General features: G+C 52.3%; 1 protein-coding gene across 1 annotated transcript in view; it reads left to right on the top strand.

The window, feature by feature from the left end:
• Positions 1-7616: 7616 nt before the first annotated feature.
• Positions 7617-15404, top strand: part of LOC116943638 (alpha-1,3-mannosyl-glycoprotein 4-beta-N-acetylglucosaminyltransferase B-like) — a 125808-nt gene continuing 118020 nt past the window's right edge. The window contains exon 1 of the mRNA XM_032956666.2: positions 7617-8863. Coding sequence (XP_032812557.1) covers positions 8773-8863 — 91 coding nt within the window. The 5' untranslated portion in view covers positions 7617-8772. The remainder of the gene's footprint in view (positions 8864-15404) is intronic.

Here is a 15404-nt window from a genome sequence, read left to right on the forward strand (position 1 = left end):
GCATACAAATACAAAGATCCCCCGCATAGCCTTAACAGACTGTTGGCACAAGAGCTGTTAGCGAGCACCTATGAAGGCCGGCACGGTACGCGAGGGGGTGGGTGGTCAGCTTCACGCCCGCCCGGCCGCCTTTGTCTCCCCAGTAGCAATGTTTACTACCAACACATACAGTGAGGGAAAAAAGTATTTGATCCCCTGCTGATTTTGTACGTTTGCCCACTGACAAAGAAATGATCAGTCTATAATTTTAATAATAGATTTATTTGAACAGTGAGAGACAAAATAACAACAACAAAATCCATAAAAACGCATGTCAAAAATGTTATAATTGATTTGCATTTTAATGAGGGAAATAAGTATTTGACCCCTCTACAAAACATAACTTAGTACTTGGTCGCAAAACCCTTGTTGGCAATCACAGAGGTCAGACGTTTTTTGTAGTTGGCCACCAGGTTTGCACACATCTCAGGAGGGATTTTGTCCCACTCCTCTTTGCAGATCTTCTCCAAGTCATTAATGTTTCGAGGCTGACGTTTGGCAACTCGAACCTTCAGCTCCCTCCACAGATTTTCTATGGGATTGAGGTCTGGAGACTGGCTAGGCCACTCCAGGACCTTAATGTGCTTCTTCTTGAGCCACTCCTTTGTTGCCTTGGCCGTGTGTTTTGGGTCATTGTCATGCTGGAATACCCATCCACGTCCCATTTTCAATGCCCTGGCTGAGGGAAGGAGGTTTTCACCCAAGATTTGACGGTACATGGCCCCGTCCATCGTCCCTTTGATGCGGTGAAGTTGTCCTGTCCCCTTAGCAGAAAAACACCCCCAAAGCATAATGTTTCCACCTCCATGTTTTACGGTGGGGATGGTGTTCTTGGGGTCATAGGCAGAATTCCTCCTCCTCCAAACACGGCGAGTTGAGTTGATGCCAAAGAGCTCCATTTTGGTCTCATCTGACCACAACACTTTCACCCAGTTGTCCTCTGAATCATTCAGATGTTCATTGGCAAACTTCAGACGGGCATGTATATGTGCTTTCTTGAGCAGGGGGACCTTGTGGGCGCTGCAGGATTTCAGTCCTTCACGGCGTAGTGTGTTACCAATTGTTTTCTTGGTGACTATGGTCCCAGCTGCCTTGAGATCATTGACAAGATCCTCCCGTGTAGTTCTGGGCTGATTCCTCACCGTTCTCATGATCATTGCAACCCCACGAAGTGAGATCTTGCATGGAGCCCCAGGCCGAAGGAGATTGACAGTTATTTTGTGTTTCTTCCATTTGCGAATAATCGCACCAACTGTTGTCACCTTCTCACCAAGCTGCTTGGCAATGGTCTTGTAACCCATTCCAGCCTTGTGTAGGTCTACAATCTTGTCCTTGACATCCTTGGAGAGCTCTTTGGTCTTGGCCAATGTGGAGAGTTTGGAATCTGATTGATTGATTGCTTCTGTGGACAGGTGTCTTTTATACAGGTAACAAGCTGAGATTAGGAGCACTCCCTTTAAGAGTGTGCGCCTAATCTCAGCTAGTTTTTAATGGAAAAAGGACGGATAATACTACACTGTAACATGATAACAAATGTAACGTTAATAGCTTCAAAAAGTCAAAGAGTCTCCACTTGTTCGCCATCATTGTCAACACGTGGCCTGGAATCTTCTCCAGGTGGTCCCCGGAGACTGGAGGAACATCTCTTGTGGTATTGTTGCAAATTCTCAGAAGTGTTAACATTTTTTTTAAAACACCCTGTATAATACGACTCATACAAATAATAAAGATTCAAACTAATGGGTGGAGCGGTAGCGCAGTGGTTAGCGCACTGCGCTGTGAGCATCGACAGTTAATTGGATTCATCATCAACATCATCTTCATGACCACGATCAACTCCATCACGGGCGGTGCGATCCATCGTTGTACTGCATTTCTGTGTCCCCACTTTTATGCCCCTCCCCTGCCTCCCCCATCGCATCGCGAAATTCACCAAAACCCGGCACTGCCAAGCGTGATGAAGTTTAGCAACGTAAACCCCACGACCCGCGCGGCGTTCGTTGGGAGGCCCTCATCCAGCAGTGGATTGATAACGGGGCTGCATAGTCTCGATAAGAGGTCGTGCCAAATGTTAACACTCTCGCGGGACACCGTTAGAATTCTCGCGGGACACCGTTAGAATTAACATCAATCGCTCACAACTGTCAATACTTACGTGTTCGGCGTGTCCATGCTGTTACGTAACCCACGAAATCATCTCGTGTGCGAGCAGGTGGTGCGAGGTGCATTAGGGCATCGCAGGATCGCGAGAGATGGCGACTGCTTGGGTTGGTGGCATTCATCCAGCAGTGGATCGATCACGACTGATGAATTGCTGTGCGAACGGTATACTCTATCTACTGTGATGTATTCCGCGCGTGCCTTTTGTCGGACTTTTTCTTTAACAGGCGCTCGCTGACAGCAGGGGGAGATGTGAGTCAGTGTGTGTGTGTGTGGCAGGTGTAATATCGTACACGGTGGCCCAAAAGTCAGGACACAGGGTTATTTCGTTAATTTAACACTGGCATTAAAACATTTTAATTGTTTTTCTTTAAATGATTTTTTTCGTATATTATCATCATTAATATCCGTTTTACTTATTCCTTTTCAGATGGCAATTACAAATGTTCAGAAAAGTAATGAGATGTTAAAAAAAAAGTATGCTAAAGGCAGCTGCAATATAAAACAGTCCTAAATTAATTTGAAAACAGAATGTATTCATGCATTAATGCGAATGAAAGTCAGTTTGAATATTTGTTAAAATTAATATAATAGTGTTCTGTGTCCTGAATTGCTGAATTTGGGCCACCCTGTAGATTGAATGTTCCACAGCCCCATATCGAATTCCAATGCGAGGGGAGGAAGGGAGGACAGTGGCAGGGAGAGGAGGTGTACGGAGACCCGACACGTCTCATCATTAATACAGAGAGACATCTCTGCTACGTAGAAGGGCTTCTGCTCGAAACGTCGCCTCTCGTGTTTCCTTTTAAAGGCCACAGTGTTATTTATAAATGCGTCGAGTTTATATTCCTTACGCATCACCGCTTACGCAGAATCACATAACACGGTAATCGTTAATGGACCAAAGGGGGGGGGGGTGCTGTGGGACCCCCAACTTCTACCCCTGATAATGGTCAGGGACATCATCATCGGCCATGATCAATCCACTGCTGGATGGATGCCTCCTCCCAGCTCCAATCCCCCGCCATGGACGCCCTCCTGGGCGTGTTCCCTCGCACATCAAGCCGTGAATCCGGACCGCCGGGCCGTGAGGGATGTTTGACCATACTTCACCTTGCTGGTCATTACTGTGGTTTGCTAAAGGTGTGGCGGGGGGAGGGGTCGCGGTGGTGGGGGGGCGGTGCGAGCACAGAACAATTGATCTTCCTGCACTGCCCCTCTCGCCCGCAGCATCGCCCACCACACACCACCACGTGTTTCTGTGCACGGCGGTCGACCCACCCACCCAAGAGCTAAACTGATGATGGCTGCTTGTGTTGCAATCGAAACGTCGTATTCTATTAACGTCGTATTCTATTATTATTTAATTACATTTCTTTCTACGTGACTTTACCGAAAGAACCAAAGAGTAATTGCTGCAGCCACGAAAGCTTCGAATCTAGTTTGAGCTAAACTCTTTGTATTTTACCCAGGTTAGGCCCACCGAGCTGCAGAGCTATTTTTGAGAAGCGACCTGGCCATCACAAATGGATAAGCTCGACGAAGTGGCCTGTCACGTGGAAATGCACAGCAGGCAAATACTCGCAATGCGTGTTGAGTCTAAATGTGGAATGGGGGGGGGGGTGGAAACCGGACGACCCGGAGAAAGATCCTACGCGACCGCGGGGAGAGAGAAACACGCAAACTCCCAAATATACAGCAGCAGGCGTGAGGGTCGAGATCGAACCCACGACCTCCTGTCTACCAGGCGAGGTAGTGAACATCTCCTAGCCACCGTGATGACGTAGACGCAAACTCCAAATATACAACAGGCGTCGTCAGGGTAGGGATCGAACCCACGACCTCCTGTGTACCAGGCGAGGTAGTTAACATCTCCTAGCCACCGTGATGATGATCATGATGAGAGACGCAAACTCCAAATATACAACAGGCATCGTCAGGGTGGGGATCGAACCCACGACCTCCTGTGTACCAGGCGAGGTAGTTAACATCTCATAGCCACCGTGGCGCCCAGGCTCGGAAATTCCGCCGAGCTTACGAGGCCTCGAGGGGGAAGCGGGGTGCATTCCGGATGGCCGCGTGGTTTTATATCGTGAGAAGCGTAATCGTCGACTTTTAATCGCGGAATCGTTACCCCCTCCTCCTCCCCCCATGTAACCCACCAGGCCGTTTCCACCACCGGCATTTCCTTTGAGAGAAACCCCGCACCCTGCTGATAGCAATCAATGAAGCGAAAACCCGGCTTAGTGTTTGCCTTGTTTAGCAGCGCTGCTGCTGCTGCTATGTACTGATTCGTCACGCCGTACCGGCTGATGGGATCAATGTTATTTCATTACTCTGGATTATGGCGAGTCGTTTATGCCACCCTCGATATGGCGGATTCGTGGGCAGCTCTAGAGGGGAGTTCAGACAAATCCGTTGTTGTGGCTCTACACTCCTTTGACGTTCCACAACTTCGCCATGCCGCAGCCATCGGCGTTGTGAAGTGTGGTCAAATAACAACCCCAGCCCGCCCCCCACCCCCCCGCGACACCACGGTGCGCGTGGCGTCGGGGGGCCCTCGTCGACACTTTACGTAGCCTAAGTGTGCACCTAGCCTGGCACAAGCTCTGTGGTGACGTCTCCGCCGTATATACTTTGTGTGTGTGTGTATGCATGCAACTCATTATGCATGCACGGGTACGGTATACCACTGTCGCACACCTCCGTCAATTGTAGAAGAAAATAAACAAGATAATTAACTCTGTTCATCAATCACTGCCGCATCTATACGGCAACGCTACATGACATTTAAGGTTAAGATTAGATAATAAAAAAAATTCTAAAAAATCATAAATCCCCCCCCCCCCATCTCCTCAAACCGTGTAGATAGCTCCCCCTCTGCCCCCCTCCACCTCCCTGCCCCCCCCGCCTACCTGCCCCCCCCCCGCCTCCCTGCCCCCTGCCCCCCCCCGCCTCCCTGCCCCCCCCGCCTCCCTGCCCCCTGCCCCCCCCGCCTCCCTGCCCCCCCCGACTCCCTGTCCCCCCCCGACTCCCTGCCCCCTGCCCCCCCGCCTACCTGCCCCCCTCCGCCTCCCTGCCCCGCCTCCCTGCCCCCCATTATTCGCGGGTGGGCGTTAATCTCATGGAAGTGTGATCACCGTCCCCAGTTGGCAGAGGGCACACCACGCGCACCATTTGGACGAATCAATCTATGAATGAGTGAATGAATAGAGAGAGGGAGAGATCATGAGTGGGTGTGTGAATATGTGACAGAGTGAGTGAATGATCGAGTTAAGGTGGGTGGATGTGTGGGTGAGTGCGTGGATGCGTGAGAGGGGAGGGGGGTGAGTGAATAGGTGAGAAATTCCTCAAACCACGTCGAACAAATCCATATTTCTGAGTTTGTGAATTAATAATGAGCAAATGAGTGGCTGGCGGGCGAGTGAATATGTGAGTGAGTGAATGGATGAATGCGTGAGTGGGTCGGTTGGTGGGTGAGTGGTTGGGTAAGTGAGTGGACAGGGGAAGGTGTGGGCGACTACATGAATGGGTCTGTAGGTGGGTGGATGGGTGAGTGAATAGGTGAGTGGGTGAGTGAATAGATGGATGGGTGAGTTAATAAATGGGATGTTGGGTGTGTGGATGGATGAACGGGTGACTGAATAGGTTTGATGGGCGAGTGAGTGGGTGGATGTGTAGGTGGGTGGGTGGGTAGGTGGAGGAGTAGGTGGGTGGAGGAGTAGGTGGGTGGAGGAGTAGGTGGGTGGAGGAGTAGGTGGGTGGAGGAGTAGGTGGGTGGAGGAGTAGGTGGGTGGAGGAGTGGGTAGACCAACGAATAGGTGAGAGAATGAGCGGGTGAGTGCATAAGCGAGTCGACTCAAGTTATTGAACAATGGCATATTTATAATTTTGTAAATTAACCATGCATGTCCTCGTTCTCTGCACTATTGATGTTTCTATTTGGTTGTTGTTGTTGTGCTCCCACATCACTGAGCGTAAAATAGCCGGGAAACTGACGAAACGGGATCATCCGTTTACGAAATAAAGTAAACTTAAATACATGCGATGGCTGGTTGGCTGGCTGAGTGAGTGAAAGAGTCTCGTGAGTGAACGCGCTGATGAATGCGCGAGCGAGCGAGCGAGGAGGTGGGGCGGACGGGTGAGTCTACGATCAGTGAGCGGGCGGGCGGGTGGATGTGTGGATGTTTTAGATGGCTAAGTTGGGTGAGAGTGCGCGAGTGAACGTCGGTTGAGGTCGAGTTTACGTGACCCTCTCGAGCCACTAGAGGGCGCGACACCCACCACAATGTTTAATCGACGATTGAATCGACTCGCAATGTAGGGTCGGGGGGGGGAGATGGTGGTGGGGGGCGTCGTAAGAACGAGAGTGGGGACGACCACCTTGGAGATGGAGCGATGGAATCGGCAGAGTGCGCGCCACGGATTGTTTGCATCGTAAAAGGCCGCGATAGTCGGCGTCGACATGGGAGGTGGATACACGTTCATTGATCAGGGGGTAGATCATCGCTGACGATGACGATTCCAGACAGTGCACCTATTCACTGGCCCACTCACACATTCATCCATCCCCCAAATCCCCCGTGCCCCCAATGCCCCTCCCCCCCGTGCCCCTTGCGCGACTTCTCGCATCCTTGCTGATCACGTGGCGTGTCTCAGCACAGATGTGCGCGGAGCTGATGTTGTGACGTCGGCAAAAAAAACATCTGGCGACGTTTGGTGGGGGGCCTTGGGGGTCATTGGGGGTGGCGGGGGGGGGGGGGTGATTTGAGGGTGCTGATGGAGGGGGGCGACGACATGACGAGGGTGATGGGGGTGGTTAGGGTGCGGTGGTGTGCGTACATACGTGTAAGGATCAGGCTTGTGGGTCGAGGGAGGATGGGCGTGCGAGTGAGTGAAGGATGGAGTGAGAGGGGGAAGAAGGATGGATGAAGGAGTGAAGGGAGAGAGGGAGGGATGAAAGCGAATAGGAGGGACGGCGGAGGGAGTAGGATGGCGAGGGAGGATGGAAGGAGGGAGCAAGAGATGGAGGATGATGATGGTAGGGACAGAGAGACGAGGAGGGAGCTGGTGGGATGAAAGGATCGAGTGAGAACGAGAGATGGACGGGGGGGTGGGGGTCGAGTTTGAGAAGAGGTGTGGAGAGAGGGAGATACGAAAGAGGCAGTGGAGAACGATGGAGGGATTGAAGGATAACAGTGGGAGGGAAGAATGGAAGGGGGGTAGGGGGGGGGGGAGAAAAGGAGAGAGGGAGCATGGAGGGATGACGGCAGTAGGAAGGGCGAAGAGGAAGGATGGAGAGTGGGAGAGAGAATAGCGGGAAGATGAAGAGAGGGGGAGGGAGAAGGGACACAGGGTGGGAGGACACAGGGAGTCTGGGCTGTGCGGGGAGAGGGAGGGGAGAGGGGGAGAGAGCCGCGCGCGTGGATTCTCTCTCATTCTCTCCCCTCCCATCGCTCAGTCTCTTCCTCCTTATCTCGCGCGCTCCGCTCCCTCGCGTCTCGCCGTCTTGTTTACGCGTGCGAGCTGCGCGCTCACCGCCGCCACCACCGCCATCGCCGCCACCATCGCTACCACCACCACCACCACCATCGCCACCACAGTCACCACCAACCACCACCGTCGTCACCACAATCGAGCCGCTGCTGCTTCATTCATTCAGCTCCAGAGCGGCCGCGACTGACGGCGAACAAGCGACTGTAGCGCTGTCGCTGCTGTTAAACCTCTTTCACCTCTGCCTCATCCCCAACATCATCATCATTGTCGTCATCACCATCACTATCTCGCGAATCGCTGTCATCTCCCCGACCGCTCTGTAAGCAGAACGCAGCCTTGACTTGACATTTTTATCAGCGACTGATCAACACAGCAGCAGCAACAGCAACCCATTCTCATCTGCCTCCTCATCATCATCCACGTTGTCACCATCATCATCATCGGCATCGGTTGACCAGTTCACCAAGACGAGGAATAATCTGTCCACTCAACCGACGACTTAACCACCCATCCACTCACTTTAACTACCATCCACTCAACCACTCACCATTCATCCATTTGTCCAGCCACCTACCCAACCACTCAATCATTTTTCCACCTAAACAAACACCCACCCACCAAACCACCTACCCACCCACTTATCCATTCACCCACACACTCAACCATCCACCCACCCACTCAACCACCCACCCACTCAACCACCCACCCACTCAACCAACCACTCAACCATCCACCCACCCAACCATCCACATAAACACCAATCCAACCATCCCCCTACCCACCCAACCCCTACCCACCGACCCATCATATATTCACCCACCCATTCATTCATCCTGCGAACGGTGGCTGTTACCGGTTAGACCGGACGCGGCGGTCAAAAACACCGGCGCGGCGCCGCTCTCCGCACTCGGCTTCCCCCCTCCTCCCCCAACGCATTTGCTTCCCAGCGGCCCCCAGTGAGTAATCTCGGGGCTCCCAGAGGCCCTCCTCCTCCTGCCGCTGCTCAGGGACACCCCCTCTCTCAACCCGGCTCGGGGACGCGGCGAGAGGAGGGGACATGCCGCGCGGGACGACGCCATGAGGCTCAGGAATGGAACGGTGGCAACGTTCCTGGTCCTGGCGACCTTCGTGTCGGTGTCTCTCTACACGACGTGGCAGACGCAGAAAGGTGAGAGTCGGCGGGGATTTGGTGGCGGTGGACGGGAGCGTGGTGGGCTGCCGACGCTCTGCGCCCTGCGAGCGAAGCCGCGTGGGTCGCAAACTCGGACGCGCTCTGTGACGGCACGGCCAGATGTTGAAAGCGAAATGATGCGACGACGTCGACGCCGCCGCTGCTGCTGCTGCTGGCAGTGGCCCCCAAACACGATTGACAACAAATAATTAACGGAAAACAATCGACGACAAACTCAACACGTTCGTCAATAACTAAACCGTGCGCAGTGGCTCTGACGTTAAAAAAATATATATTATAGGCGACGCCTCGTTTCAATGACGGCTCTTCTTCGTAGCACACAGAGATGCCATGCGGAGAGAGTGGATAATGCAACTTGGAGAACTGCACCGTGAGTCCTGACGACATCGCTCCGACTTTGTGCGAATGGTTCCCTTATGCTTTTGGTTTCTTTCGGTAAAGTCACGTAGGTATAACAAACCAAAGGGTATGGATTCCTGCAGTCACGAAAGCTTCAAATCAAGATTGGTTCCCTTATTAGCTGTATGCTCACCTTTATGTCCACCTGTAGCTCCACCTGCCGGGATATCCCCTCGCCATACCAGCTAACCGCTCACCTCATCGTCTGCCTACTCACTCGCAACCCGCCTATCAAAATCGTCGACCGCATCAACTATCTCTCAAATGGGCCATCCACTCAATTCACCTAATCACCTACCGACTCGCCTAATCACCTACCCACACACTCGGCCACATGCCAACACAAAACCGCTTCGCCATCCATCAAGGCACCCACCTACCCACTCACTCACTCATCCACCAATGCGTTAAACACGCATCCTATTTACCGAGCCATGCAACCACCCAGCCGCATTCAAAACCGCTTACCCACTCGTCCACCTTACACCGTCCACCTACAACCATCTCAGATTGTAAATGTTGTGGCTTTGCTCTCCAACACACCGGTGTAGCTGTCCTAGCAACGAATTGGCACGTTCTGTGTACGTGACAAACCTTACTAATTGGCTGTCTCGGGTGATGGTGGATTTAACGACAAATGAATATATGTACGCGATCTAACCCAAAAAAAAACCTATACTATGGATGACATTGGTTGCGAAAGCCTACGTGTTAAACTCGCCTACAACCACGAACACACCAATCGCACTTTCCACTCACGCACTCTTTATCACAGCTCCCCACCACACACACTGTAACCGCTCACCTGCTCAGCACACCTGAAATCGCACGCACGCACACAACCACACTAACCCGCCACACAAAACAGACTGATAACGATCACCCATACAGCCTTTTTTTTGCAACTACTGTACGGCGAGGGAGCATCTATTTTCAGGCTTGTAACGGCGCACGATGTGGTACTTGTGAAGGGGGGTACGCCTGGCCGCCTTTGTCTCCTCAACCAGCGCGCGTGTTCACACACTGCACCAGGTATTAATGTTTCGGCCGAGTCGACCTAGGGGACGCTCACGACCGGTTCAGACGTCAATTGTCACCTGATGATAGTCGTGGCCGGGAATGGAGCTCCGGGTAGTCGGGTTCGTAGCACACACACACACACACCACTCACCCCCACGTGTCCCACCCCACTCACCCCCACGTGTCCCACCCTCCACCGACGCAGCGAACTCCAGATTCGAATCCGTGCCACGGGCATGCGCGCCGTGTCCCTTGGTCCGCTGTGCGATGTCCCTTGGTCCGCTGTGCGGCGCGTGGTGGGGTGATTTGCAACGCCACGCGATCGAGTTGGAATAGAGTTGTTCGCTTTAGGGGTTCTCTCTCTCTCTCCCATTGTGTGCGCGCGCGTGTCTGTGTCCGTGGGGAGCAGTGGCGCAGCGGCTATCGCACTGCAATGCGAACCCGGCGACCCGTTTTTTGATTCCCGCTCACGGCTAACACCAGTGACGATTATCTGAACTGGTTCTGGGCCTCCCCTCGGTCGACTCTGCCTTAAATGAGTACCTGGTGCGGTGTGTTTACGACATCGGCACTAGGGAGACAAAGGCTGCCGGGCGTGGTGCTAGTCGCCCACCTCGTGTGCCGTGCCGACCTTCGTAGGTGCTACTCGCTAACGGCACTTGCTCCAAAAGTCTGCCAAGGCGCTTTAAGATGCGCTTCTGCAAGCCGTCTGGAACGCTCCTCCTGCCGATGTTACGAAGTCACTGGAGCTTTGCGCTTTAAACGCATCCAGATTGAACAATAATTTATTTAGAATAGTTTTTGTGTATTAGTTTGTTGTCCTTCACCCGCACCTCCCATTAGCCACGGTAGATAGGCTACGCACGTTACGAAAGAAGTTCACCAACATACGGGGCGGCCCCAATCTTTGTGTTTGTCTTGTGACTGTTTCTTTAAATTGCCGACCCTTTGGCCTTTTTTTTTAATTGGGGAAGCTCCGAGCAACGAGCAGATCCGATAAGAAAAAAACTCAAACAAACCAACAGCCAAAATTAGCCTCGCGCTCTGCGGAGGTGTCGTGGGTCGTATCGGTTGCCGCAATGGACTTTCAAAAAGTGCCACGAGCTTATCATTCGCATCTGACTTGCCAGGCTAGGTGCACGTGAGGTGTCGAAAGCTCGGCAGCAGGTTATGAGACAGACCCAGGTGGTATGGGTCGACTGAGATGACCAGCATATGCGCCAGCTGTGTTCACCACTGTGACACCTGACGACGTTATACCACGCGTCACTTGTATGTGGCAGTTCGTATGGCAGTGCAGTGGGTGATGCACAGAAGTTACGAAGCCCGGCAAACCGAGTTCGATTCCCGGCCACGGCTAACGTCGGTGGCGATTCACTAAATCCTGGCTTCCCCGAAGTCCGAGCTTCCCCTAGATCGACTCGGCCTTAAATTAGCAATATATGCAGTGTGTAAACATCAGTGTGTACGGGAGAGACAAAGGTGGCCGGGGCGTGGTGCTGAACATGCACCACTCCCCAGCTCGTGTGCCGTGTCGGCTTTTTCATAGGTGCTCGCTAACATCGCTCGTCCCAACAGCTTGCATAGACCGGCGTCTGTCTGTCTCGTATCACTTATGTATGTTGAACCCTGGTAATCGGAGGTGCGGGGGAAGGACGGCAACCTAAACGAAAAAAAAGAACTTCTAAAGAAATGCGTTTGTCAATCTAGATTATTTTAAAGTGCATAGCTCCCAGTAGCTTCCTAATGTCGGCGGGAAGAGTGTTCCAGACGGCTGCAGAAGTGCGTCTGAAAAGAGCGTGATGCAGCCTTGACAGACTGTTTGGGGGCAAGTGCTGTTAGCGAGTAGCACCTGACGAAGACCGTCACGGCACAACAGAAATCGCATAACTTTTCAAATAACGTTGTTGACACTTCTCCCATTCCTTCCCCAAACACAGGGCATGCAGGTGTGAAACTTAATCCAGCTACGTAGGGTTCACTGCTGCGTTTCTGTTGGGTAAATCCAGAGCTATAGGGGACTAGACTCGCACTCTCTCACACTCTCAATACAGCCTCATACAAAAGCAAAAGCCCCCCCCGCCCCTCCATGTAGCCAACACCGGCTGCTGTTGGGGCATGTGCTGTTAGCGAGCAAGTGCTGTTAGCGAGCGCCACACCTACTTGCTCGCACGCTGTACAAATTGTAATGTCGGACGTCGTCACTCGACATGATAATCGGCTTCGTTGTTGAGAATTTCATTAACCAAATTGATAAGCCGATGATACGCCCTCCCCCCTTTCATATACCTGTCCACATAAAACATCACGATATTCCTAACGCAACCCATCGACTCCACAGCTCTCATTATGGAAACAAATAACTTCAGAAGTATTGACTCTCTAGAAACTAAACTGAACAAATTCTATTTTACCAGGTAAGGCCCACTGCGCTATGTAGCTCTTTTTCGGAAGCGATTTGGCCACAATTGATAGCTCAGCGAAGTGGCTTATGTGTAAATGTATAGCAGCCAACTACTCTAAACGCACGTTGATTCTAAATGTAGAGGGACAAACCAGAGGAGCCTGAGAAAAATCCATACGGCCACGGGGAGAGAAACACCGCAAACTTCAAATATACAGGCGTCGGTGTCGGGGATCGAACCCACGACATCCTGTGCACCAGGCGAGGTAGTTAACATCTCGCCAACGCAGCGCCCAAGCAAAAACCTTGTGCCGGTTTCAACATAAATGGTCTCATCAGTGGAGTCATATATCGTACAAGGCTATCTCCGCTGTGTGTCTCCTCTCCTCCCGTGTTTCCCCACCACCCAGATTCACGTCGACCAGTCCCAGTGCTAGTCCCCCTGTCCGAGGTCACCCCAGCCTTCAATGAGTACTTGGCGGCGGGGACTGCCACGACAGTCTGTTAAGGCTGTACGTGGGGGATTTTTGTTATGTTTTTGTGTGTGTTAATGTGTGCTTGAGGTGGGTGCGAGGTTTTTTCTTTCTTCCGAGGTTGTATACGTGCGAGTACGGTACGTGTGTGTTTGTGCAACTTTGTCGTCGTGTGGGTGGAGAGATTATGAAGGAGATGAGAAAGCATGAAACAGGGAACACGTGTACATCGCTAGAGGTCATATTTGCTTTTTAGAAAAACACACCACAGTGGTGAGGGATGATGTACGTTGAACTTCTGTGGCACCGTATGTAGCCAACCCTGCTAATGGGAGGTGCGGTGGAATGACAACAAACTAAACACAAAAAGCAGGTCTAAAGAAAAGCGTTTTCAATCTAAATGATTTAAAAGTACATGCAGTGAGGGAAAAAAGTATTTGATCCCCTTCTGATTTTGTACGTTTGCCCACTGACAAAGAAATAATCAGTCTATAATTTTAATGGTAGGTTTATTTGAACAGTGAGAGACAGAATAACAACAAGAAAATCCAGAAAAACGCATATCAAAAATGTTATAAATTGATTTGCATTTTACTGAGGGAAATAAGTATTTGACCCTCTCTCAATCAGAAAGATTTCTGGCTCCCAAGTGTCTTTTATACAAGTAACGAGCTGAGATTAGGAGCACACTCTTAAAGGGAGTGCTCCTAATCTCAACTTGTTACCTGTGTTGAGGCGTAAATGATGACTCGGAGGCAGATCTTCGTGTAGGGGCTCATGCCACGTTTTATTAAGGGCTCACGTCAGATGTTTTATTAAAGACCTCTCTTCGCACACGACTCCGTGTACTGCACACTCACTGCCTACACTCCACACCCCAGGGGAAAGGTACTGGGGATTCCCTAGCACCCGCAGGTTACGCTAGCCTGGTGCCAATTTCCCCCTACCCCGGGGTCCCATCGCTCCACTGGGGGAAAGGTACTGGGGAGGTCCCTAGCACACCCACAGGCTACCCTAGTCTGGTGCCAATTTCCCCCTACCCTGAGTCCCGACTTTCACCCTTCACGTTCCCGGACTCATAATGGCTGCAACCATTATGAGAGCAGAGCCCGGCAACCCGAATGGGAAGACAACTCCCCACAGGGGACACCGGAACGTGTCCGAAGGCAGGGGACGAAGAAACGGCCCCACTGGCCGTCACCGTATCCGCACGCCCCGCGAGCATGTGCGTGACGCTGGCCGGCTCTTCCGTGCCGCGTCGGCGTCAGAATCGGCGGCGTGCTGGCAGGTGTCCAGTCCGCCGGCCAACCCGCCAGGTGAGGCACCGCTGGTGGAATTACTGGCGGGGCTTCTGCAGGCGCACACAAAGGCACGGCATCGCTCGCGCCATCACAACTCGTGCGGCTCGGCTCGGCGGACACAACAGACACCTGGCCCCTGAGTAGTGGAGATGAGGGGATTCCGGCCGGCGCGAGAGAGGAGAAGAAAAAATAACAAATTCAGACACGTTGGATGCACAACCAACGCCGCGATGAACCCAAATACAGTAGAACCTCGGAGATGGAATGCACCAGAACCCAAACAAATTTGTGTTGGAACAAATCGGTGCTGGAATGGCCGTCTGGAAAGAATCAAGTTTGATCTCCGGGGTACCACTGTACGTTCACCTTCACCCACAACACGGGTGGCAGGGTTCCCCGACCCCCATCCACCGTTGCATCCACTAGATGGTGAAAGAGCGAAGACGGAAGAACCGCCTAGCGCTCACTTACTGCACAACATGCACCCTAACAACAGAGGGATACAGTCTCAACGCAACCGGACAACAATGCCCGAGCACCACGAATCACCAGCCCTCTGTTGCAACGCGCCTCGGAGTGTCTCGATCTCCAGGCTGGCAGGGCGAGCCTACAGCTCCAGACGCACCACGGAGGGTCTCAACCTCCGGGCCGCCAGGTCAAGCCGTCAGCCATAGCATGACGGGACCACAACTGACATGTTTGGCACGCAACACCCCCTGGACCCTCATGGTCAGGATCTGCGCCCCAAGAAATTTGACAGCCAGCAACCACAATTCCAAACACCAGCACCATGTCGCCATCTCAATTTAAATGCTCCATACCAATGACGGCAGAGCCACAACCCAAGGCAATCATCCCCTGCACAATCACAATCTCACACCCTCACAACACATGCAATTTGAACCTTGCATTTAAAAATC

The sequence above is a fragment of the Petromyzon marinus genome, chromosome 18 (genome assembly GCF_048934315.1).
Source record: "Petromyzon marinus isolate PM22_M1 ecotype Great Lakes invasive population chromosome 18, UKy_Petmar_22M1.pri1.0, whole genome shotgun sequence".
Classification (NCBI taxonomy): domain Eukaryota; kingdom Metazoa; phylum Chordata; class Hyperoartia; order Petromyzontiformes; family Petromyzontidae; genus Petromyzon; species Petromyzon marinus.